At 34.5% G+C, this 26531-nt stretch overlaps 3 protein-coding genes across 3 annotated transcripts; 1 reads left to right on the top strand and 2 right to left on the bottom strand.

Moving 5' to 3' along the window:
• Positions 1-1264: 1264 nt before the first annotated feature.
• LOC134239604 (L-threonine ammonia-lyase-like) lies at positions 1265-6242 on the bottom strand. The gene is made up of 9 exons (XM_062721787.1): positions 6089-6242; positions 5840-5977; positions 4330-4463; positions 3807-3965; positions 3601-3668; positions 3412-3526; positions 3169-3294; positions 2018-2119; positions 1265-1880 (listed from the first exon to the last, which is right to left on the bottom strand). Coding segments are annotated over exons 1-9 (987 nt in total). The 5' UTR covers positions 6090-6242; the 3' UTR covers positions 1265-1736.
• Positions 6243-10632: 4390 nt separating this feature from the next.
• LOC134239628 (TELO2-interacting protein 2-like) lies at positions 10633-12249 on the bottom strand. The gene has a single exon (XM_062721806.1). The coding sequence runs from the start codon at positions 12247-12249 to the stop codon at positions 10726-10728; it is 1524 nt and encodes a 507-aa protein (XP_062577790.1). The 3' UTR covers positions 10633-10725.
• Positions 12250-15258: 3009 nt separating this feature from the next.
• On the top strand, positions 15259-25379 carry LOC134239582 (E3 ubiquitin-protein ligase RNF115-like). Its single transcript, XM_062721749.1, has 9 exons — positions 15259-15378; positions 16803-16852; positions 16988-17054; positions 17234-17442; positions 17842-17892; positions 18057-18132; positions 18242-18335; positions 18815-18930; positions 23473-25379. Exons 1-9 carry the CDS (start codon positions 15292-15294, stop codon positions 23593-23595), a joined length of 873 nt encoding a protein of 290 aa, XP_062577733.1. The 5' UTR covers positions 15259-15291; the 3' UTR covers positions 23596-25379.
• The last annotated feature ends 1152 nt before the right edge of the window (positions 25380-26531 follow it).

The following is a 26531-nucleotide window of genomic DNA, read 5'->3' as shown; positions in this document are numbered from 1 at the left end:
CACAGATCTTCAAAATATCATGAATGTAAAATTGATTTTTGAATTGATTTTCGCTAATTAAAGATAATAAATTGGAAAACCAAGAAAAATTTCATTTCAAGTTAATATGCTCTATATTCATGACTAGATGTCAGTATATAATGTATGATAGTGTTGTCAATAAATAAATGAAATTGAATAAACGATGTCACAATTAAAAATACTTTCACTTACATTATTTTTTTTTAAATCCATAACTACATGAACTACTTAATTCCCTTGGACTGTTGAAAGAGGACAATATATGGACCTTCATTTGAACAAACTTAAATTTCCCTTTATCCACCGATGATTTGTTGCAAGTTTGTTTTTAAAAATGAAATAATCATAAATATAATTAAACAAATAAATATTTTGAATAACATATACAATATCTTATGAAAATCACAATTGTCATACCCATCTCAAATTGGAGTTACCAACTTCAAAGTTGAAAAAAACACTATAAAGTTAGAATTTCACCTGGAAGCTATAGGTCAGTTCCATTTTCGAATAATGTCGGGTACAAAAGATGTTTGTAAATTAAGTTCTTGTCTGGTGATTGGAACCTACAATTGTAGCTTATAATTTTCACATTTATATATTTTTTCAGTTAGGGGGAATGATTCTGGGACAGGTTATTAACTAAGTAGTATGACGGAGTTTGTCTAGAGGTTCCCACCCTGCCTCTAAGTATAGAGAGATTCTTCAATGCTAAAATTGGTAAACCTGTAACTATTCTATTCGGCCATATCCATGCGCGGATCTATAGCCCCCCCCGGAATTTGCAGAGTAAGTGACATTGGAAACCCCCTTCCAGAAAACGCAAATGCTTCCTTGAAAAGAGGATCTTTACGTGATAAGTTGGTATAAAAATCCTAGGTATGACTCTTTGAAAAGTCAACGAAAACCCACCCCCCTCCTCTCCATTTTTTTTTTTTTTTTTGCTTGTCAAGAAATATCTGGGTTGGAATTTTTGGGGAACCGGAGTGACCCCCTCCCCCCCCCCCCCTCTCTCTCTGCCCGGGAAAAAATCCTGGATCCGCGTCTCATATCAGATTAAGTACAGTTGTCCCAGACTACGAAAGCATAATTCAACAACTGGTCTAATAAATGTGATGTACATTTTAGATATTTTTTTCTTCTGTACATGTCAAGAGCGGATTTAAATACTTAGTTTTAATACATGTAAGACGGCATATATCATTAAAAAAAAATAAACACAGGTCTGGTTTTTTTTTTTATCAAAAAAGATAAATTACGTGATAAAATTGCACTTACTGTCATGTCCATAAATTCTGTACAAAATTTACACATATTATATAATATTTCATGGTCGCATAAAAGGAAATAGAGCACATTGACTGTTATTTTACTATAAACGTACACGAATCTGGATAAATATAATGAATGTACATAATGAATGAAAAAGATTAAGCATTTTTTTTCGGTTACAAATCAGATATTAACATTTTAGGGGGTGGGGTCTATATTGCAATACATCTTTTATACCTATCAATCACAATGAATAATATGAGAAGGCAATGTAATTTATGTTACTGAGTAGCAACTCTTTGCATGTAATAGCTTGATTATTTTGTACTCCAACTGCACAATTGCTGATACAAGTGTTACAGGTACTCAAGTAGCGTACTTCCAATATGATTCAGAATTTTTGTAGATATGTTTGTACACGTAAACTGCATTTTTTTTTCTTTCTATGTATACATAGATATCAATTGTTTCAGAGTATTTATTCCAATATTTGCGCCACAGCCGACTATAACCACACGTTTCCCCATAAATCTCCCAGGATTCTTCATAAAAGCACCCAGAGTCATACCAGCTGCCCCCTCAAACACCTGTACGGAGAGTCCATAAATTTAGAATGAAATAAACATCTACATGAAATGTCTCTAAAAATATGCTATATTAAGGTACAATTCAGTAAGATCGTCAGCCTGTGTTACCATATTCAAAATCACAAATACTATTATACCTTTTGATGGTGCTGTAACATGTACACAATTGCTTTTCCTATTTCTTCTTCTGTGACCATTATCCAGTCGTCAACGTATTGATCACACAATGGGAATGTTACCTGAAAATGTAAAAAAAAAAAAAAAATTGAGCTTGACAAAAAAAAAAAACAAACGTTACAAACAAACCAAAAAACGTTAAACAAACAAACAAATATATCAATAACATTTACAAAATATGTACAGGAAAGGGTATAATTTAATTTATTACTCAACAGGTACGTAGCATCGGGAGGGGGGCTCCCTTTTTTTAGGCATACATGTACATGTAGGTTTTTTGACAGGAAATATTAATTCATTGAAAGTCTGCATGGTTACCCCCTCCCCCACTTTTGGTTGCAATATTGTCAAATAACGGTAATATAAGTGGGTAATGGTAATGCAGAGTTTAAGTAAACAGTTTGGTACTAAAAGAAGTTGGAACCTACACCCCCACCCCACTACCGAATACCCCCCCCCCCCCCCGGCTCTCATTATCCTCCTCACGATTTTCGAGATTGGACATTTTCCTTTTATTTTTTTTGCTTGTCAAGTTTTCAGAGGAGTTGGGTTTTTTTTCGTCTGCCATCATTATGCAGTCTAGTACTCCAGTGATTTGTAACACCGTAGAGTACACAAAAACCATCGCTCAATGCTCATAATTTTATTACTAGATTTTAGATTTCAGATTTTATTAAAACCAAGAGACACACACATCTCATAGGAACATAATACATGTAATACATATGTTACACAGTAGGACAATTCATATGAACAACATAAATAATGTATAGTATTAAGTATGTATGAATAAAGCATTTGTAATTCTAACAATTCATTTCTTACTTTGTTTGCAAAACATATATATTTTCCAAGATTACATATTTCCTTAGTATTTGAACTTGACAACAATTGCATTAATTTAAATACACTTGGTCTAAGTACAAAATAGTTTTTATATATATATATTTTTCCTCAAATTGACATATTTTGGACATTTAAGTATAAAATGAAATTCTTCTAAATCCCCCATACCACATAAATCACATTTGCTAAAACTTAATTCCTACGTGTAATCATTGTATCTCCCTCTTTCGATATTTAAGTCATGAGCACAAACTAAAAACCCTACCGAGTTTTCCTCCACTCCCCCTGCCGTGCCCTCAGAAAGAGTGTCCAATGATTCCTCGAACACGATCCTCCCTGCCTTCACACTCTCATACATTACCTTGGAGTTCTGTGGCTGGCACCCGATGATCTGAATAACAACAAAAATACTCGTAGAAAGTATTTTGAAGAGCAATATTAAAGTTATATGAATTATGTTTAGTATCGAACTAGTTATATATCTAAAATTGTTTCAATTTAAGATTACCTCAACAGATGGCTTTACTTGCTTGATGTATCTGGCTATTCCAGCTATCAATCCCCCTCCCCCAACTGGGACCAAAACGCTGTCCACATCAGGAAAGTCCTCCAGAATTTCTATTCTGCAATTAATCACGATTTCCAACTAATTAAACGGTCATAATATACACACACGATGATAAGATGATCAACTCACCCAATAGTTCCTTGCCCTGCAATGATGTCAAGATCGTTGTATGGAGAGACGTATTCTGTATTTTGCCTCTGGAGAGGAGAAAAATATATCAAACAAAACTTTTTAAAAATCTTCAAAGTATTATAAATACATAATTCGTTGCATACACCTATATTCTGCTTCAATACAGTAATTCTAAAAAATGTAATCATTTTCAAAATAATTACTTCAGCGCTTGACCTAGCCTCGTTTTCGGCTTCCACACAATCATTCCCATGCAGCACGACACGCACTCCTCTATCTTGTAAGGCAGTCCTTTTATGTTCGCTAACATCCTTATAACAGTATACTGTGATTGGAATTCCCAGTTTCATCCCCGCCTCAACCTTTAAGTTTAAATGAACTTCCTTCATGATCATCTTTTCTACAGCTATAACCGAAGGCGAGGACCCGCGCTCCTCAGCTTCCTCTCCATGAAATGGGAGGAGCAGCGGATAGCAACCCTTGGCTATACATAAATAGCGAAGACGTTTGAATTCAATTTTTTCAAAAAAGAATCTCAAGGGAAAGAGGTCTTGAATTCGGTCCATGAATAAGGATTACAGCTGTTTCATAATTAAAGCACATTTATTTATGGTGTGTGTTTGAATAATTTTCTTGTTATTATGACGAGGGGGAAAAGACTGAATAGCCCTATCTCATAAAAAGACATTGAACCATAATTTTGTTTGGTCATTGCTAGATAATTACACAGGCCATTCCATGGTTTCCAGAGGATGCTGTGATAATCCCCCTTTCTTTGACTATGTCACTTTCAGACGACATCTTCAACAACTTGTTGAAAGCACCACGTATTTTGAATGAACCTGTCAATTGTTCAGTTTCTGAAAGAATAAATAAAGAATTAGACTTGGAGTGGTTGATTGTACGTTGTTTTAAGTCCCACTCGACAATTTTCACTCACCATTAACCGGTGAAGGGCTTTAAATTTTGATCTTAACTCGACACCCATGGCCAGTGAGGGATCTTTATCGTTTCTTAAGAAACCAACAACTCAGACCCTTTCACCTTGGAGTTTGACCTACCTTTCAAAAATTTATCCTCGACTTTAACTTTTGAACAGGTGGAGCTAGGGATTTTGTATTTCACAATCGTTTTTCTTGTAAGAAAAACCCTACTTTGGGTAATAATATATTTAATTTGCATTAAGAAAAGTTTAATCTTCCTTATGTTGCCATACGGGGTCATCAGTGTTTCACAAACACATCTTGTTCCTAAAATATTGAGAGGAGATAGGGCTTTCACATTTGACATGTGCATTACCTCTGACAAGATAATTCCGAGCATGCTATGATTTCTCACCCCTTGACCTTGACCTTCACGATTGACCTTATTTTTTTTTCTATTTATTTATTTATTTTTTTTTTATATATAAAATCAACTTCAATGATAATTTTTAAATAAATGACATATGATAGAGTGTTCATATTAGACACAATATGTCAAAGACACCGAAAGCGGGGGACCACAATTCTTCGATCTGTTATTTACCAATCATGACAAGTAGCACACGGCAGGTGTGACTGTTGTCGGTAGGAGATGCTCACTCCTCCATGGCACCTGATCCCACCTTTGATGTTTTGGGGGTCCGTTTAATTGCTCTGCTCCAATTTTGTATTGTTTTATGAACTTTTGAGTTTTGAGCCCGAGTACTGCATGTTAGTTATCTCCACAGGCGCGGATCCAGAAATTTTTCCCAGAGGGGGGAGGGGTCCAACCCAGTACCCAAAAAAATTTCAACCCAGAGATTTCTTGACAGAAGGGAAAAAAAGAAACCTTAACTCGCCCAAACTTCAAAAACCTATTTCGTGGGGTGGGGGTAGTCGATGACTTTTGACTTTTCATACCACTTTAATTAATACAAATTCGCGTTTACCGGGGGGGGGGGGGGGAGGCTGTGTTTTCCGAGGGGGGTCCAAGTTAACTTGTTTCTTGCTTTTGTATATAAATTTGATAACCTTGCATATTCCACGGGGGGTGGGGGGGTGGTCCTGACCCCCGACCCCCCCTCTAGATCCGCGCATGCTCCATATATTTCATCTACTATATGAATTATTTAAAATGTGTTAAACTGGCACTCCGTAGCCCCAAATAAACAAAGATATATTAATACCGTTTATCATTCCATGGGGGTCTCCGATTTTTAATATGTAGGTTTTTACAGTTAACGCTTGTGATGAAAACTTATTTTTTGACGTACCGAGTTTGATTTTTACTTTGCTGTCACTAGCTAATTTGCTGAGTGGGCGTGAAAACATCAGGGGTGTTTTGTAAACATATTGCTTGATCCGCCAATGTGCTTCCAACGTTTTCTGTACCAGATCCTCCATTGCCTCCACTAAAAACCTGAACAAATAGCATTTTGACAATATGAGATAAATATTAGCTAAGAAATGGACATGTATTTTCCATATCAAAGTGGCACTACCTCGAGCTGCATTTCATTTACTCACCTAGCTGTAAACTAGGTAAAGATGCCGTACGTATACTTACAGGTTGGACTTTGTAAAGGGTTTCCAAGTTCCGACAAAAAGAAGAAATTAATTAAAATCAGCTGGTTAAACCGTTGAGTTCGTATTTCTGATTTCCAAAACTCAGGAAAAAATCCAGGATTTGATAACTAAGGGGAAAAGTTAGTGCAACAAGTACATGTATGTTCTGTGACTGTTTTTGTCCGATCTACCTTGTGTGTCGCTCATCGGATGTGAACTTTGAACATATAATTTCAAATTCTTTTCATTTATAGATTACTGAAACAATTTCAGCCAATTTTGAAATGATCGTTGGTGAAGGGGTATATAAAATACCATAATTTCTTCGAAAAATCAAAGGGAAAAAGTCTCCTTTTCTGTCCTGGGTATTTAACAGACAACCTAGACTATATATAGTCTAATACACGATTCTGTTGAGCTAGATATCTTTTCAAAAAGTTTGAAATTCATATTTAAACCTCTGGGTTAGAGGTAATAATTGTAATGGGAGGCCTTTTAAATGCCTATAGTTACAACTTAATGCATTACTTCTTTGAAAATCGTCTTTTCTGTCATTGGATACATGTCTTGCGCGGATCTAGATAAGGGGGGTATAAAGGTCAAGGTGTGGGAGATGAGAAGGGTACTCCAGAACTAATGTCCTATCTAATCCACATTAGGATAGTGATAAGCGGGGTCAAGTATGTAGGAAATGTTACATTATATATACTCAGGTGACCATTAAGGCTGTTTGATTAACCATTTCTAAATTAATAAATTAATCCGATAGATCCGAGGCGTATATTTTTTTCGTCCTGTCTGGCTGTCTGTCTGTCTGTTTGTCTGCAAACTGTAACCTTCGCCATAACTTTTGAACCATGAATGGTTGAGACTTCATAATTTGCATGCATACTCTACTAATTAAGCTCTTTCAAATGACCTTGTGACCTTGACTATGACCTATATGCTAAAATAGTTTTTTTTGCAAGCTTTAACCTTCGCCATGAATTTTGAACCATAAAATATACATGTATAGACTTCATCTTTTGTATGCATACACCACTGATAAATCTCTTTTAAATTACATCACGGTCATTGACCTTGTGACCTTGACTCTGACCTATACGCTAAATATTCTTTTTTTGTCGGCAAACTTTAACCTTCGCCATAAATTTTTAACGAAGAAAGATAGAGACTTAATATTTAGCACGCATACTCCACCAATTAAGCCCATTCACATGACACCAAGGTCAATGACCTTGTGACCCTGACTGTGTCCTAAATGCTAAAAATACCCGTCTTTTAACTATGAGAGATAGAAACTTTATATCTGGTATGCATACTTCACTAATCAAGTTCTTTCAAATGACACCAAGATCAATGACCTTATGATTTTGACTGTGACCTATATGCTAAAAATATGGGTTTTTTTTTAATTTGTTGCCGCCGGGCGCATAGTCTTTCACAAACACATCTTGTTTTTATATGTGCAATTATACTCTGTGCAATGATGTTTAATTTGTAATTTTGCAATATTTGTAAATCCCCTATTTTTTGTAAATAATAATCTACGAAAACTGATCATTAAAAAAAAACACTGCATTAATTAAAAAAATCTTTTCTTTAAAATTTCTTTAAATCTTTCTCTCTTTAAATTTTATTGTCACCCGCTTTTGCGAAATCGAGGAAACATTAAATCTTATTCGTCTGTCCGATTTTCCGTCCGTCCTTCTCTCCGTCAGTCTGTCCGTCCGTCACAAAAACTTCAACCTTGCCCATAACTTTTGATTAAGTGGAGCTATGTCTTTCATAGTTCACATGTGTATTCCTTGTGACAAGACCTTTCTTGATACCACGAAATTTGACCTTATTACCTTGACCTTGGAGTTTAACCCACTTTTACACAAAAAATTTTAACTTTTACTTTGGCCATAAATTTTGAAAGGTAGATACTAGGACTTTCATATTTCACATATGTGCTCTTTATAGCAAGACCTTTTATTGGATTCCAACAACTTTGACCTTTTGACCTTGGAGATTTCTGTACTTATGAAAAAACTTTAACGTTGGCCATAACTTTTAAACGGTAAGGGTCAGGGCTTTCATACTTCACACATATAATCCTTGTGATAAGACCTTTCATTGAATAACAAGCACTCTGACCCTTTGACCTTGGAGTTCTCCCTACTTTTAAAAACTTTAACCTTGGCCATAACTTTTGAAGGGTTAGGGCTAGGGATTTCATACTTCACATATTAATCCACGTGACAAGACCTTTCATTGGATATAAAGAATTTGATCTTTTGACCGTGACCTTGGAGTTTTACTTACCTTTTAAAACTTAACCTTGGCCATAACTTTTGAACGGTTAGGGCTAGAGCTTTCATACTTCACACATGTAATACTTGTGACAAGACCTTTCTTAAAACCAACAACTTTGACCTTTTGAGCCTGGAGTTTGACCTACCTTTCAAAAACTTATCCTTGGCCAAAACTTTTGAACAAGTGGTGCTAGGGCTTTCTTATTTCACAATCGTATTTTTTGTGAGAAGACCCTTCTTTGGGTAACAAATTAATTAAATCTGCAATTGAAAATGTTAATCTTCGCTATGTTGCCATACGGGGTCATCAGTATTAGACAGAAAAGAGATGGGGATTTCATATTTTGATATGTGCATTACCTGTGAAAAGATATTTCCGTGCGTGCTATGATTTCTAACCCTTGACCTTGGCCTTCACGATTGACCTTATTTAAAAAAATCAACTTCGGTGATAATTTCTAAATGACATATGATAGGGCGTTCATATTTAATTGAGACAATATGTCATAAAAAATGACATCTCACCCACAAAGACACCGAAAGCGGGGGGACCACAATTCTATGGATTTGCTTGTGTATGGATAAACATATATGGGAGGCGGGGATATCATTTCGTGAGCTGATTGCTCGCAGTACCTTTATTTTAGTGGTTTAGGATTGGGAAGGGGTGTTACAAGGAAAATTATTTTGTTATTTTTATACCCCCGTCTGTCTGTTACGCTTTGGGGTACCCATCTATCAATCTCTTATCCGCAACTCCTCTTTTACCACAGAATGAAATTTAATGAGACTTTTAAAGAATCTTTGTTATATAGTGCCATTGTTCACCTCTTATTTTACTTTTTGATCTGACTCATAGTTTGGGTTTCCCATAGCAAAACATGGACTTTACCATTTCAATCATATAAGAGTTGGCGGGTGGGGTTGGGGGTATCATTTAGTGAGCTCACTCAGTGCTCACAGTACCTCTACTCTTGCTATTTGAGTATAGAATATATTTTTCAGCATTTTCAAGATCAGATTACTGCTAGAAATCCCCCCCAGCCAGTGTTTCTCCTAAGTCCAAGAACAGTTTTTTTTGTAGGGGGGTTTTTATTTGTTCAATACAAGGACCTTGGGTTATGTTAAGATAAAAACAGAGAATCCATGAGATTAACAGTTGGTAATGATTTATGCAGACTTTCCCAGATACAATGATGTTTCAGAAGTGTTTACTGATTCATTACATACACTTGCATGTATATGATCACCATCCCCAAATACAGTAATACATGCATATAGCAAACATGCATATAATGAACTGACACTTATAAGGCCATCCTTAAAAAATTGTTTGTTTGGAATTGCCGCCTGAAGGGTTTCAGACACAGGAGGGAGGGAGGGAAATTATTTTATTTTTTCAAATTGAAGATAAATTAAAAATTTTTGATAAAAATCTTAGTATAAAGTAAATACATTTTCTGACTTTTAAAAAAAGTTAATACCATCAACAAAAAATCCTAATTTTACATAGATCTGACACTATCTTTCGGTGTTTTGTATGGTGCATATGATACATGAATAATGGGCAAAAAAATTGATTACCGGGTAAATAAAAAAAAAAAAAAATCTTCCTTCTTTTGGTCAATAAAATTTTTTCAGTAAGGGGGCATTTCAATGAGGCGGGAGGCAATTCCAAACAAACTATAATTTTATTTTGGCCTAATGAAGTGATTTTCATTTTTCCAAGGGTTTTAAACATACATGTATTGTGAAGCTCACAGATATAAAGACTTATTGTTTCAAGGAAGCAAAATTGCCTGTTTCTGGCACTTCGTTATAACTGTGTGTAACTGTACACCGACCCAGTTTATTCCCTGACAGGTTTTCACCTGTCACTACCAGGGCACAGCACACAATATAGCTGAAAAGGACTGGCCAGAATTTGATCTTGGGGTCCGTTTTACAAAAGAGAACTTACGACAAAGTCCTAAAACTCTACTTAAAGTTGATTGTAAAACTTTGCAACATTGATGATTGAGTTTTTAAATTTAATGCAAATAATAAAGTTATTATCTGAATAAATTTTGGTCTTTAGTCATAAGTTCTTTTGTAAAATGGGTCCCCGAACTGCAAATCAGATGCTTTACCCACTGAGCAATCTGTTCACAGAGCCATTAGACTCCCCCTGTCTTTATATCTAAATAAACAAAATCTGAAAAAATAAGTTTATTTTGAATATTTTCAAGTTTGTCAATCAGATTCATATATTTCTAACAATTAATGTTCATTGTCCAGTAATACAAAGTTCCTGATCACATACTTAACTGTAATGCATCAGATAAAGTTCGTTTACATGCTTCTGGTACATCAAGTTTTATTATATTTTGTAACTGCCTTTCCACATACTCTAGGTTCACATGCTTTATAAGTATCAAACACTGTGTGCTCAATTCCTCAATATTGTGAATGAGTTCAAAGTCGTACTTATCCTTATCAGATACATCAATTAATAATTTCACCAAGATTTTCAAAATAAAATCAACATAACGAGGCATTCGTGGCCAAGTAGCTATAATCACTGACTTCAGCAGTCTAAGAATCTGTGGTTTAGCTGAGTGTCTCTTTCCGTCATAGACTTCTAAGTACTCCTCAATGACTTTAAAGAGAAGGTTTGTGTGTCTTAGTGTAAGGAGGCCAAGTTTCTCTACAAAGAAGGTCAAATGTCCAGTAAGAGCAATCCGCAGGGTCAGATTTTGTTCTCCATAGGCATCTGTAAGGATGGTGTGGAAGATTTCATCGTACTTGGTTGGTACTCTTTGGATTCCCTGGGGATCAGTGCAGTATTGCGGATCCTTTTCCACCACTGACAAAATGTATAGCAGAGCTGGGTGTAGGGTATCTATGAGTTTAGCCTCCCTGGTGTAGAGCTGATGTTTCAAAGCCTCATAAATAACATCAGCTTGTCCATACCATCTCAGCTCTTCCCTGCTTGTGTTCTGCATTATGTGATACAGACAAGTTACACCTAAAATTTTGTTTTCTAACTCATGGTCATCAATGAACAAAAGAGCTGTGGGAAGAATCTTTGGGAAAAGTTCACTCATATTTGGAAATTTTGTATGAAGTAAACACCACTGATAAACCACTTTGAGGGAAGGATAGCACATCCAGGAATCCCGCCTAAGTTTCTCATTCAAGTGTTTAAGAATAAAGAAGACCACAGAAGAAAGTTGACTTTTTGAAATTTTGTATTGCAGCAGCTCTTCATTGTTGTTGACATTTAGTACATCCTTGACCTTGTCAAGCATTTCCTTTGATAAAACTAAGGATGCACTTGATGTCCACAGATCTGGATGCTGGTGTTCAATAACAAGAATGAGAAGGTTAGGTAAAGCTTTTGAGACCACTGATTTCATTTCTTCACATTCCTCATCAAGGTACATTTTGCTTAATAAAGACTTTAAAAATTCAAGAACAGATTCTGCTTTTTCTGCAACATTTAAGAAATCTTTCTTTTCACATTTTCTGTGTTGAAGATCTCTAACATAAGGAACACAGCCTTTTAAAATTAACTGTTCTAATAGGTTCTCGGCACTTGATGAGATTTTGGAAACTTCAGACACATAGTTTTTTATCCATTCTGCCTGTGCTAAGAAAATTAATTTTGATAAAATCTTGAAATATTCCAGAAAATCTCTGCCTTGAGTGTTGACAATAACTCTTATTAGCTGCTCCAGGCTGTTTGATGAACTGGAGAAAACATTCTGTGCTCCAACAGTTTTCTCCAAATCATGTTCCAAAACTAGACTCTCAAGCAAACTCTTAGCTGAAGACATGTCAGGACTGGTTTGTGCAATCTTAAAAATGGAAATAAATTATTCTTTAAAGTTAGTTTTATAAACATTGAAAATATTGTCTAATAACATGATAAAGCACAGGAAATTAATTCCATCACTGAAAAAAGTAGATAAGGCAAGTAATGAACAGCTACTGCCTAGGACACAGTTTTACAAATTTGAACTTTCTTTAGACTACATGGACTAAGACCAAAATGTTATTACTTTACATTAATATTTTGTGCGCAATAAATATAAAGTTTTTCTTTCAATGGGTAGCACTGTAGCTCTCTGGTCTGCCATTGAATATATATTTTTTTCGGAGAGCTACAATTATGCAGCTACTGATAGTACGTGCCTCCAACTAAAAATGGCAAACAAGGTAAGTAAAGCTATATATTTAATTCAAGATATGTAGATAAATCTAGTGATTGTACAGGGAATTTGTACCATCTATGCATACCTGATGAACAGGTCCAGCACAATACCTTGATAAAGGATATAGCTAGATAAAGCTATACACCTTTATCAAGATATTACAAATACCTTGATCAAAATATTTTATGTAAAGAAAATAAAAAAAAATCTTAAAAAATCAAATTCAAAAGTTGAATTATGAGTTGTGGTCAGTGTGTTCACTCGTGCATGAAAAGTACTCGGGTTAGTTAGAATAATCTAACTGTGTCTCGGGACAAGCCCTCACCACAGTTAGAATACCACCCATATACTCGCAATGTAGCAAAAAATTGCAGAATCACTCCGAAACGATTTTGAAGGATACAAACGGATTTGCACTGAAAATAACTTATAAATTAATCAAAACAAACCTTTTTGGGGCTGCGTAAGTATTTAAACCTAAAGTTTAGTCTAAATAAAGACGAAAATTCAACTAATTTTCTCAACGTTTTTTCTTGCTTTAAATTTACACGCCATGTTTATGTTCAGAGCTCTCTTGCTTGTTCATAGTAAGTGCACTAGTATGACTTATAGCCTGTGTTTACTTTGCTACATTGTGAATACACGGAACGCATTCTATCATTAAACTGGGTCCGTAGGACATTTATCATTTTAACGATAGAACATTCTATCTATACTCGGGTATACAGGGCTCTCACACCCATTTTTGGTACTGGGGCCGGGGCCATTGAAATTGGGAAAAAAGCGATGTTTTTATAAAAATTGGGAAATTTGTACCAGTCATAATTTAAACTCTTACATTATTATCTTGCTCTTAGTAAAAATATTTTTTTTTCTACATTGACAACAGTACTGCAGGGATCAAATTTAACTTTTTGACCACTGTAGCAAATATCAGCAGATTTAATATTTTACTATCAAATTGTAATATTGAACTTTCACTAGCATTTTTTGTCCTCATAGTGATTCATACAAGATTTCAATAATCTATAAAAAAAAGATAATAATTTACCTCTTGGAAGCATTTAGGCCGTTTTATTACAGATTAAATCTGAACAGATAGCCTACAGAGTAAATGAGTTGTGTAATAAAAAAAATCATCGTTATAAATTTAGAATTAAATCATTAAATACACTGGGAATATATTTTTTTGGAAAATTACATAACTTTTTTTATTCAAGTTGATTAAGAGATCGTAAATAATTTAATGGAATAAATAACGTTACATTGTATTTACGGAGTGGAGGAAATTCGGATTAAAAAAACGATCGTTCGTTTTAGGTCTATGGTTTTTGGAAGTAAATAAGTCAGGTAGTGTTGCAAAATGGATAAGATTATGGAGATCTATAAACTGTAGGAGCATGGTACCTAAGTTTTTTTAATTGCTAGGGAATCTAATAGCAAAACAGTGAATAAAATAACTGTAGGCCTAGTGCTTCTCATTCAGTCTTGGTAATCTGAATTTCTTTAAAGACCTTTTTTCTCACAAAAGGTGGCGACCACAGGTCGCTTTTAACTCAAAATTTTTTATTTTAATTCTCATTTAAAGAGTATTTTCCATTAATTTCGAGCCCTGACATCATAGATCTTTACATTCTTCGACATGTTGTGAATGAACAAGTCGTACCTACTTTACTACAGACGACTTTCGTTTTCATACTAACTGGTTCCAGCATATAAACAAACTACCAGTTCATAACACGAACGTGTTTCCTTCACATCTTAACAGTGCTTTTACGACTGTCAAAGATATGCTTTTTTTGTTACAGTAATAAATTTGAAGCAATCATACATTAGGAATTTTTACACTTAAATTTGGGAAAAAAGGTACCTTTTTCACGTTGGGAATGGGGCCGAATATCGGCCCCAATTTTAGAGAATCGAGAGCCCTGGTATAAAAAAGACAGCATAAAAAAATGTCTCCACAAATGACATCCTTTTATACTGATTTCTTTGTGCTTGAGTACTTTACCTGCATGAGTGAATTTACTGACACAACTCAGAATTCGACTTTCACACAGTATTTATTTTTTTTAGAATATTTTTTGAATTTTCACTACATAAAATACCTTGATCAAGCTATATAGCTTTAAAAGGATATTGTGCTGGACCTTATGAATTTATTAATCAACACATGACCAATATAATGTCTTTCATTTGCTCTTCAAACATTGGAAATGAAAAAAAAATATATGTTTACAAGTCACAAATGCACATCTGAAATAACAAGAATTAATTTCATGTCAAGTATGTAAATACTGACCATATACCATGTATCCTACCACTATACACTACACGCTAACAGTATAAATCATGATAAAATAAATGATTCACACACACCACACACAGTCATTCGAGTCCCGCAAAGTGAAAGTAGGGGTGAAAATTTAGTCAATTCGTACACAGTCAATTTTGAAACGAAGCGAAAGTAAATTTGCATGATGCACAAGGAAGTAAAAAATTGCAATAAATGGATAAAAAACACTCCATGTAATGTTTTTTTTGTTCGTGATAAATTGAATATAAGGCAGAAGCGTAAATTATGTCAAAATATTAATTTGGTTGATTGGGATTCATCGAACGATTTACTATGATTCTTATGACGTCATCACTCAACGACAAAACATGGCGGAGGCTGCTGTTGAAGAAAGTAGGACTGAATCAAATAAGTTTTACTGCCATAGCTGTTCCGAAGAAATTGACCCCAAACCTGTAAGTATTAAATCATAATGGAATGTACGTGATTCCAGAGACATTTATTTCCTCTGTGTTTGATAAACTGAGAAAATGGCTGTTGTCCTAAGAGGTTACACGACATTGCCATTTCTGCGAAGTAGTGTAATTTGCGACATTCTGTGACAGTTCAAGTGTATACTTTACTATTTTTATTTTTAAATTAAATATTTTGTAAAGTGTTAACGTATACATACTGTATAAAATGGTTTGAGTTAGAAAGGTCTAACAACAGCTGGTTTGAAAATTATGGGGGTGATTCAATTATGTTACCTTGAATTTGAACTGTTAAGAGACGTTTATTAGAAGTTTCAATCATCAATGTAGTGTATTTTCCCCTAATTTTTATATAAGTTGCATATTGTTATTATGATAATACAGTAACTTTTTACTTGTTTATTTTGGTGTACTTTCAGTTTAAAATTAAAATTTTTGTGGTTTTAGTCTTTTACATGGTCGACTTAGAAAGAACATTCAATCGCTTAATTGATATTGTCCTACAGAGTACAAACACAATTAATTGATGAAATTTGTTCCATGTATTGGCAATGTAGCAAAATAAACAACAAGGATAACCTGAACTGAGTTTATTTACTATGAACAATCCAGAGAGTTCCTAGTGTAAACATATGTACTAAATTGAAGAGAGAAAAAAGCAGTGAGAAAATTTTCATCTTTATATCTTTATATTATATTTTGGGAGAAAAGGTATATACTATCTCAAAAGAAATTGCTTTGATTAATTTGGTAGCTATTTTCAGTGCACCCCTTTTGTATTCTGGGATGGATTCAAAGTGGATCCTTTCCATTTTGCTACATTACAACTATATGGGACATATATATGGTGAGGGCTTGTCTGTACACACAGAACTATATTATTCTAACTAACAATAGGCTATGTAGTGATATGTGCTGCTGCAGATAGTCATATAAATCTATCTTTGAACAAAGAATTTTTATAACTCTGTGTCAAAATAGTTGACCTAAAAATGCAGACACGGAAAAAACAAACATTTGGTATGATATGAAAATAATGCATTAGACCTGATGCAATAAACAACAATGGGTCTGATGGTCCAATATCTAATGGAAAGACCGACATAGACTTGAATCTTTTAAGCTTTTAGGTACTACAGAAAAATTTATCTCTAGATGATTCCAATCTATTGCAGTCAGACAAAATTAAGTTTCATTTTTTGCGTTACTTTTGTTTTTTATTCTGCTATTTAAAATAATAGATCTAAATATTTTGTTTTTGGCATTGGTCATTCTTGTCAGTGTTAGCATTAAATGTTCTAACTTCAAACAGAAAAATCAAATCCAATATTTTGCAATTGAATACTACTTATTATTTATATTTGTACATCCTGTTTTTATTCATCATTGCTTTGATATCTTTACAGGATTTTACTTGTCCCAAGTGTGATAATGGATTTATTGAAGAATTAACAGGGTAAGTCCTTGAGGGCTAGACATTGGAGAATTATAAATATTAAGAAAAATAAATTTAAAAATTTTCTGCATATGTTGCTTATATGAGATTGTTTTTAAAAAGCTGCACAATCATGTACATAAATCTTTATTTCAGGGAGTTAGCTGAGAGCTCCAGTCCTCAGCCATCACAGGAACGGGACCCTGCTGCACAATTTACAGAGGTTAGTCAAATTGTAATCATTTTTAAAGCAAATTCACTTAAAACTGAAGTTAAAGATTTAGTTTTTATCAGAAAACCAGAAGATTATTGGTAGGCATTTAGAAATACTATGTATATTACTTACCTATATTCATCATTTTACAAAGTGAACCTGAATACATGCCCTTGATACTTTGTCAGCTTTGGGGAAGAGCTTTCTTAGAAAGTTTTCAATCTCAGTCTGGAGCTGGATCTTCAAACAATACACAGAATGGTGGGGAGTCTGAATCTGACGAGGAGGAGAGCCGGCCTCAAACTAGGTCCCTGAGGCCTCGACCTTTGACCCGCATTTCAGTAAGGACAGGTGGACCAAGAACCAGACAAATGAGACAACCACAGTATTTACATGGGTAAATCTTGTCCAGCAATTTCCCTAAACAAGTATTGTTAAGATTTGCTTATTTAGGCTTAATAGCAGTAGAATATTAACTTATCAGTAATTTCAATTTAATGAGGACATAGACACATCTTACTTAGTTGCAACTACCCATTGTAAATCTTAATGATTAGCGATTGATCCGATGACAGGTTTTGTTGACAACACTGTGTTGGATATAAAACACTTGTATTTGGAATGATTTGAAGCATTTTTGAAGAAGTAATACAATTTTTTCATTCAATCGGTTGCCAAAATATTGAAACTATAATTCTCCAGACTTAAAGTAGTTTTTATCATAGACTATTAACTCATAAATATATATATTATAAAAGCCTATTGCCTTGTATGAAATGATTTGATTTCCTTTCAGGCTTTTACAGTTGTTTGTTGACAGACTAACTGGTGAAATGGGACAACCAATGTGAGTATTTGTTGAAAACTTTTGCTTGAACATTTCATATGTTGTAAATGTAGGATATAAATAATACTTTTTAGTTTATATCTGCATTAAAGTGCATGTTGAAAAAATGTAAAATACTTATTGCCAAACCTGGGTCCCAATTTTAAACTGTAAAATAATTGTAGGAACTTTATGACACTTCATGGGAACCCAGCTGATTATGCCTGGGGTGTCGGGGGTTTAGACAACATTATAACACAGGTGAGTCTATAAAAGAACAAAAGTGTAATGAAATTAATGTTCAGTGGCTATTGTTAGTATTGTAATCATTTTAAAACATAAGTTAACTAAACTTTCTTATTTGTCTCAGCTGCTAAATCAACTAGAGGGATCTGGACCTGCCCCTGCTGAGAAATGTAAAATAGATTCATTACCAACTGTCAAAATCACCCAGGTTCAAGTCGGTAAGTACATGCACTACCAGGTTGTGTATTCTCAAATTTGAACATGATTCATAGATTCTTATAGAAACCACATGTATATGAAGCACATTTCAAGAATGTGAAACAGGAATAGGTCATGCTTTCTAACACGATACTGCATCATCCCAGAGCTGAAAGAATGTTTGGTTTTGAATGTATTTTAATAATAAACGATGAATTGACATAACTATGGTCTTAGGTCCCATTTCCTTCAATGAATTATAATAAACTTAATACAATTATTTTGATAAATTCCAACAAGAGTGAAGAAAGATGACACTTTCTGAATAGAGTTAATAGTTGGTATTGTTTATAAATTTGAAGATTACTACACTATCTATGAAATAACAATATGATCTTTAATCAAAAAAACAAAATTTGCTTTTGTAATGAAAAGTCCCAGTTTACTAGGCTGAGCTTTCGTATATGAAAACTGCATGTATTTTTTTTTCTTTTGACAGATAGTATCTTACAATGTTCAATATGCATGGAGGATTTTAGTTTAGATGAAGATGCAAAAAAATTACCCTGTGAACACCATTATCACAAAGTGTGCATTGTTACCTGGCTAGAAATGGTAGGTATTCTGGGTTTTCTAATCAAACTAATATTCTAGTAACTGATAAACTTCATATCTGTACAGGGTACTCCTTATGATTACTAAATACAGCGTACTCCGGATATATTGAAATTCAGGGGACCATGCAAAATATTTCAATATATCCGTAATTCAATATAAGCGAAATCGCGAAGCCGCCATTTTGAAAAGTTCGGCCCCGATCGAAAGCCCGAACAAATTAATTTGGTCAACTGAACAAATTAATTTGGTAATTGTTATTCTATAACAGTAAACAGATTACATGTAATATTTTATATTTTACGTAAAATTATTTCTTTCTGTTGCATTGAAAAGACAATCTTCAACCTCATTATAAAATTCATTTTACAATAATGTTTGGTTATTATGTTCATTGAACCGTGACTTTATTGTGATTCTATTGGTACGAGGTATCTTATTCTTGTGTTCACATTGTGTCTTAAGTCGTTCCACATATTTTCGTACTCAACTTAGAAATATAGTTGTAGTACGATGTGTCTTGTAAGACCATGTGTTGCTGGTGTACCAGGTCGTACGGAAACTTCTCGTATAAGAAGAGGACGAAGGCTGGACGCAGGGTCATCAGGCATATCCACACTGTCTGTGGTGGGCGGTTGAGATACGAAGGACATCAACTCGGGGTTAATGGAGATAACCTGGTGTATATCTTCAGCGATATACTAAGCAATCCTTCATCTTCCTTAAAAGTTCCTTATGAATGAACCGTGCGAAGCTCTCCCAATCCCAACACTGATTCAAAACCGAGTAAAGAGAATTGATTATCCAAACAGTCGTAATGAATCAAATTTGTCAAGACCAAAGACCTTTGACCTAAATACCTCCAACATTACGGATGCGGTGTGTAAGATAAACACTCGTATTACGTATGGTAAACCGAGAACAGTTAGTATGGAAAACAGAATTCAAACACTTACGAAAGTGAAATTGAAAAACATAAGACCAAGTTCAAAGCTTTTTTCATTGTCTTCTCTTAACTGTAGATCAGTAAAAAACAAATCACTATCAATATGTGACTACATACTTACAGAGGACCTTGACTTAGTCACATTGACTGAAACTTGGTTAGGTTCTTCTGTTGATGAAGCTGTTGAGAATTAACTGAAACCATCATGCTACGAAATCATTCGTCAAGATCGTAAAAGTGGACGTCGTAGTGGTGGAATAGCTCTTGTTTTCAAGAAGGGAATTGATGTGACCGTTCTGAACACAAGCTCGGATATTTTCACTCAATTCGAACATCTAGAAGTTACAGTTCGAATAGAAGACTTGAGAATGAATCTATGTATCATTTACAGACCGCCACCTTCTACTGTGAATGGTTTAACTACCAGTCAGTTCTTCTCGGAATGGGACACCTATCTCGATCAGAATACTACATGTATATTTCCCCAAGAGCTAGTAATCACAGATGATTTCAATTTTCACGTCGACAATCCTAGTGATCCTGAGGCAAGCAAGTTGTTACAATCCCTTGATGATCGCAACCTTATACAACACGTGGATGGACGAGCCGACCCATTTTCACGGACATATCCTAGACTTGCTTATCACACGATCATCTAGTGAAATACTACATTCACGTCCTCAAGTCAAAAATCCATCATTGAGTGATGTGAAAGGAAACTTGTGTGGTGACCACTATGCTATACATGCAACTTTCAACTGCAGAAAGCCACAACATCAGCGTAAAAAGATTACATTTAGAAGGCTCAAGAATATCAACATACATGATATGAATAGAGATATCAAAAATCAACTACAAGATGAATCCGCACGAAATGAGAACACGTCTGTTGACCATTTAGTACAAGGGTACAACGAATGCCTCTCGCATATTCTAGACTCACATGCGCCTCTTGTGAGCAAGTCAATTCTTATAAGAGCTAACACAGAATGGTACACAGACGAGCTCAGGACAGCGAAGCAACAGAAGCGGAGAATGGAGAGACTTTGGCGTAGAACTAAACTGGAGATACACGACCAGCTTTTTAAAATGGAATATAAGCAAACAGGCCAATTACTACACAAGGCAAAAGAAGAATTCTATTCTGATAAAATTCAAGAATGTAGGTATGATCTGAAAAACTTCTTTAGGGTGACGAATTTATTGATGGGTAAGAATCAGGAGAGTCCCCTACCAACATCATCATCAGATGAAGATCTTGCAAATAAATTTTCAACGTTTTTCATAGACAAAGTAAAATCCATCAGAGAGACACTTGAACAAAAAACAGAAAAAGAAGACAGCTATTTAGACACAGACATACAGTATAATGGGCCTCTATTAGCTGCTTTTGAACATACCACTGAAGATGAAGTACGATCACTAATGATGAAGGCACCCAGTAAATCATGCAAACTGGATCCAATTCCAACAAAGCTACTGAAAAAGTGCCTGGATCCAGTACATGTAATACCGCTTGTCACAGACATGGTAAACGCATCTCTCGATCAGGGAACTTTCCCGTCTGCTTGGAAGGAGGCCATAGTTTGTCCACTTCTTAAGAAACCTGGACTAGATAAGGAAGTGTTGAAAAACTATTGACCCGTTTCAAACTTGAGTTTTATCTCAAAAATATTGGAGAAAGTTGTGGCTCATAGGATTGATGTCCACTTGGATGCAAATTCTCTTCGGGATCCACTTCAGTTCGGCATATCGTCCCAGGCACTCCATGGAAACGGCCCTCATCAAGGTCCACAATGATATTGTGACAGCCCTGGACCAACAATCTTCAGCAGTCCTTGTCCTTCTGGATTTATCCACTGCTTTTGATGTTATTGACCATAAGATACTGTTCCGACGCCTAACTGTCTTATGGATTCCGTGATGGTGCTCTTGAGTGGATCAAGTCTTACCTCAAGAACAGAAAACAATGTGTCACAATTGGATCCGTCCGATCAGAGTCTAGACAGCTGCCTTTTGGTGTCCCCCAAGGATCTGTACTCGGACCGACATTGTTTTTCCTCTTCTCCAAACCAATTGGAATCATATGCCATCGACACGGAATGATATATCACTGCTATGCGGGTGATACACAAATTTACATGATTATAAGACCACTGGAAAATTGGAACAATTATTTGTCTCGACTTGAAGCATGTCTTGGTGAAATTGGTTCATGGATGACATCAAACCTACTCAAACTAAACCAAGAAAAGACTGAGTTAATAATCTTCACCACGAAGCAACACCAGAAGCATCTGCCAAAATTACAACTAAAAGTTGTTGATAATATCATTGAAAGCGTGCCATGTGTAAAAAATCTAGGTGCATTTTTCGATCAACACCTTACTGTGGAAAAACAGGTATCCTGGGTCATCAAGTCATGTTATTTTCAAATAAGCAATATTGGACATATACGGCGCTTTCTTACAAAAGAAGCCTGCAAGACCATGGCGAATGCCGTTATCACTGCCAGACTGGACTATGGGAACTGCCTTTTATATGTAGTGTCAAAGGCCTTACTTAAGAACGGATTCAAAAAGTCCAGAGCACAGCAGCTCGTTTAGTTACAAGATCATCGAAACGGGAGCATATTACACCTATCCTAGCTGATCTTCATTGGCTACCCGTTTCTTTTCGTCCACAATATAAAATCTTGACATATGTCTACCAATCCTTACACGGGTTAGCTCCATCTTATATCAAAGATCTTATAATGGAATACAAGCCCACCAGATCACTGCGATCTGAGTCAACATCACGGTTAGTTGTTCCTAAGATCATGACAAAGACATATGGCAAACGTCGACTTGGTTGGGCAGTAGCATTTTTGTGGAATGACCTTCCTAATAACATAAAGCATACCCAGTCCCTGGATATTTTCAAAAGACAAAGACACATTTTTATAGAATAGCTTTTTAATTATCAGGTGCTCAACTTTTAGTTTTATGACATAATTACTGTCACTAACGGTAATTACAGCCGCGAGGGAGTACTTAAGTATAACTGTTATGAAAACAACTCATTATCACCTTTGGGGACCGATCAGTGGCTTCAATATAAGGGATATTTCAATATAGTTAATTTCAATATAACCATTATTTGAAGGCAAAGAATCTGAGAGGCTAAAACTGGGGATTTCGTTTCAAAATCAGTCTAATTAAAATTAGATTTTAGATCCGCTCATATACTCGCTACACTAACATCTAATAACATCCCATAGAGGGTCACGTCAGAGGTCAAATTTGGAACACCTCTGGACTCATTTGCTTCAACAATATACGATGATTTTGCAGGCAACAAATTGATTGGTTGATAGAGTTTGAACTCTGACATGACCCTCTATGGGATGTTGTTAGTTGTACCGGTAATTGTAGTGATTATGCAAGCTGATCTAACATCTAATTTTAATTAGATTGTTTCAAAATAAGCAGAATTTCAAAATAAGCAATTTCAATATAGTGGAGTAAGCTGTAGTTTTAAATTTTTGGAAAGAAAAATTTATGTCAAGTTTCATTTTTATGTGTTATAAGCAAGATTATTAATATATTTTGCAGCATGGGACGTGTCCTGTATGTAGAATTGACTTGAATGGTGAAGATAGTTCCCTGAAAAATGACGACAGTTTATATTCTGAACTACAGAATGTTAGGAGTGATCCTTCAGAGCCTCCGGAGTGATGACAGACTGTGTTGTATTGTTTATTAAGTACTGTGATTTTACTGTGTCATTTTAACAAAGACAAAGTTAAGGTGACTGTTAACATTTAAATACTGTTCTTCAGAAAATGTGAGAGTTAATTTCTTACATATTTTGCATATAACATACATTTGCATTGATATAATGATATGAATGTGCATTGACATGTAGGCCTATTTCTTTATTTTTTTTTTTTCACTTGCCGAGGTAGGTGACCTTTTGCTCTCTGTTTTAATCTATGGTTGTCCGTTACATAATCTTTTCACACTTTCAGTAGAGCTCATAATTTAAAAAAATATCTGAATCAACGTTGCATGAGATGCCTGCATGTAAATTCAACCTTTAATGGCCCGTTATGAAGGAGGGATCGGTATTTTGTAATGTACATGTAATCATGATAGTATGAAGAAATATGAGGAAAAACCCTGTTAACCAACAAGAGCACAGTTTGTCATATTGATGTAAAATGTTCTTGTGTATGTACATGTAATTATATTATTGCCATAATATTTTTAAATCAAGATGCTCTATATTAGGACTCTGAAGGTATAGGTTGCAAAATAAAACATGTTGTTTTGAAAAAAACTTGCCTTGTAAACCTTAGGTAAACATTGAGGGTCATGGCATCTTTTTTCTAACTATAAATACTTGTAGTAATTTTTATTGAAAACTGAAAAATTATTGAATCTATAAACATTGCTAGATGATGTATTGGAAACTTAAGATTTATTCATTTGTTAACTTTGTTGCTTTAAGAGAAAGGCTAGGAGAATGTATTCAATTTCTAATGACCATTGTTTTGTTTCATCATTATTACACATTTTTGGCATTGTATCTAAAGGCAAAAAAGTGTACTTTTCTTTGAGTTTGCATTCATCCATTCAGACCACTAGTGATTTCAAATGGATTGAAGATTTCCATGTGTCAGATCTTATTCCACTGCAAAATTCACAATATCAGTATATTTAAGACTGTTGTTGCTAAAGATTTGATGAGCAAAAGTATAAGAGAATTGGATTTCTAAAATACATTGAATTGTATTTGCAAAGAGAAATATGCATATTATATTCAGAGGTTAACATTTACTATCTTCAACTTACATATTATGGAACAGAACTTTAAAAATGTTAATATGAATGACAGTCACTTGTAGCCATTTGTTCTTGTTAGATGATTCCAGTCATGTTCTCAACTGAATGATGGCATTTTGTGTCCTTAAATTTGTACTAACATGCCATATTGAATGTTGTTATAAATATTGTTTGGGGCTTATGCATATTACACAATTGAAAAATATATGTGCAGATTGTAATTTTGCTTTCATTACCTAGAGTTTATACTAACAGTGGTACTTCAGGTTATACCATTGTTTTACTAGTACATGTATTTTATACTGTTTGAATTTTTTAAAAATTGAATTTGTTTACCATACAAGCCCCCAAGTTATGTTATTTTATCATTATTTAATTGTTTCCAACACTTGAAATGTGTGTCCAGAATACAATAGTGTAGTAGCAACTTTTATTTTGGATTTAAAAATAAATTTGTATTTAGATATTTGTGGGCACACAGCCCAACAATTATTCATGTAGATTCTTCTTTGAGCTAAAGAGAATGAAATTGCCATTATCTTATTTTATATTTATTTAAAGGACATTTCCAATTGATGTGACCTGTAATACTTGTTTTTCCTCTCACAAATAACACCAAAGTTTTGTATGGAGAGATTGAAGGGGAATTTAAAATAAACATTGATATGATTGTGCTTCGGAGTTAAGTTGTTAATTGTTAAACTGTCATTTATGAAATTTTGAGATAATTATCTATGCATACTAAAGTATTTGAGGAATAACTAATCAGGACTATGTAGATCCATAGATACATGTATGTAAACAGAGAAATGGTCTCTACTTTTAGCTCACCTAAACCGAAGGGTGCAGCGAGGTTTCAGACCATACAACATCATCTGTCTGTTTCCCCTTTCAATTCAGTTTCATCTAGAACAGATGGACAAATTCAAACAAAGTTTGCACAGGGTGCTTTTTGGAAGGAGGCAATTAAATTTATTGGTAGGTCAATTGAAAGATGTTTTTTATTTAAAAGGAATATAAGTAAGAAATGAAGTAAAATGGAAGTTGAATAAAGAAAAATTCCAAATCTTGTGAACCACTGGATTAGAAAAGATAAAAATGTGTGAAAGATCCACAATGTAGCATGCTTATTTTGTTTTTTGTGAAAGAATTTTTGTTTGTTTGCTTGTTTTAATTAATGAATAACCACCCTTCAAGAATTGTCACTCAAATTTATAGACCTATATTTGGCACTGTGAGCAGTGATTGGGGGATCTTTTGTGCCATCACCTACAGCAAGACAGGACCTTGGTTTGTACAGTCTTATTTAAAGGACCAATCTCTACCTCACCCCATGGAATTCAAGCCAGCGACATAAGAATAAACGCCTTACTCTGTGGCTCTGTACATGTACCATCACTCTATGATACTAGGAAACCATCCATGTATTTCAGTATTGAAAGAATTAACTTCATTGTAGTCATTATAAGGTTAACCTTCAAATAACACAGAGGTCTGTAAAAATCTTTCTGAAAAAGCAAAACCCAAGCTGAGTTATTCAAACTGATATTGAAGCATCTCCATGTTGGATGGATTCAAGTTCAGTTAGCCATGGCAGAATTATTATTTGGATGAATTAATTAATTAACATGCGTGGATCTAGAGGGGGTGCGTGGGTCGGGACCCCCACCCCCACCCCAAACCTTTGAATTTTCGGAGTTTAAAGTATGTACTAAACCAACAAAAAGGGACCTTCATAGGTTAGAATGAAGTCAACAACAATATTCAAGTTTGAATTTGACATTGATATCTTCATGCTGCTGAATAATTAACTTGCATATATTATA

The sequence above is a fragment of the Saccostrea cucullata genome, unplaced genomic scaffold (assembly GCF_032062105.1).
Source record: "Saccostrea cucullata isolate Sc308-1 unplaced genomic scaffold, CSIRO_AGI_Scuc_v1 ctg80, whole genome shotgun sequence".
NCBI classification, from domain to species: domain Eukaryota; kingdom Metazoa; phylum Mollusca; class Bivalvia; order Ostreida; family Ostreidae; genus Saccostrea; species Saccostrea cuccullata.
This window is presented reverse-complemented; position numbering and strand designations above follow the sequence as displayed.

Excerpts from the sequence above, each read along its gene's own strand:
- LOC134239604 (XM_062721787.1), bottom strand. Across the intron at positions 4,464-5,839 it reads CAAAGTAAAAATCAAACTCG|AAACTGAACAATTGACAGGT; the intron begins GTACGTCAAAAA and ends TTATTCTTTCAG. Across the intron at positions 3,669-3,806 it reads AGGCTAGGTCAAGCGCTGAA|AGGCAAAATACAGAATACGT; the intron begins GTAATTATTTTG and ends TCTCCTCTCCAG.
- LOC134239628 (XM_062721806.1), bottom strand. The coding sequence starts at position 12,249 with ATGTCTTCAGCTAAGAGTTTGCTTGAGAGTCTAGTTTTGGAACATGAT.
- LOC134239582 (XM_062721749.1), top strand. The coding sequence starts at position 15,292 with ATGGCGGAGGCTGCTGTTGAAGAAAGTAGGACTGAATCAAATAAGTTT. Across the intron at positions 17,443-17,841 it reads CAACCACAGTATTTACATGG|GCTTTTACAGTTGTTTGTTG; the intron begins GTAAATCTTGTC and ends ATTTCCTTTCAG. Across the intron at positions 18,931-23,472 it reads TTGTTACCTGGCTAGAAATG|CATGGGACGTGTCCTGTATG; the intron begins GTAGGTATTCTG and ends TATATTTTGCAG.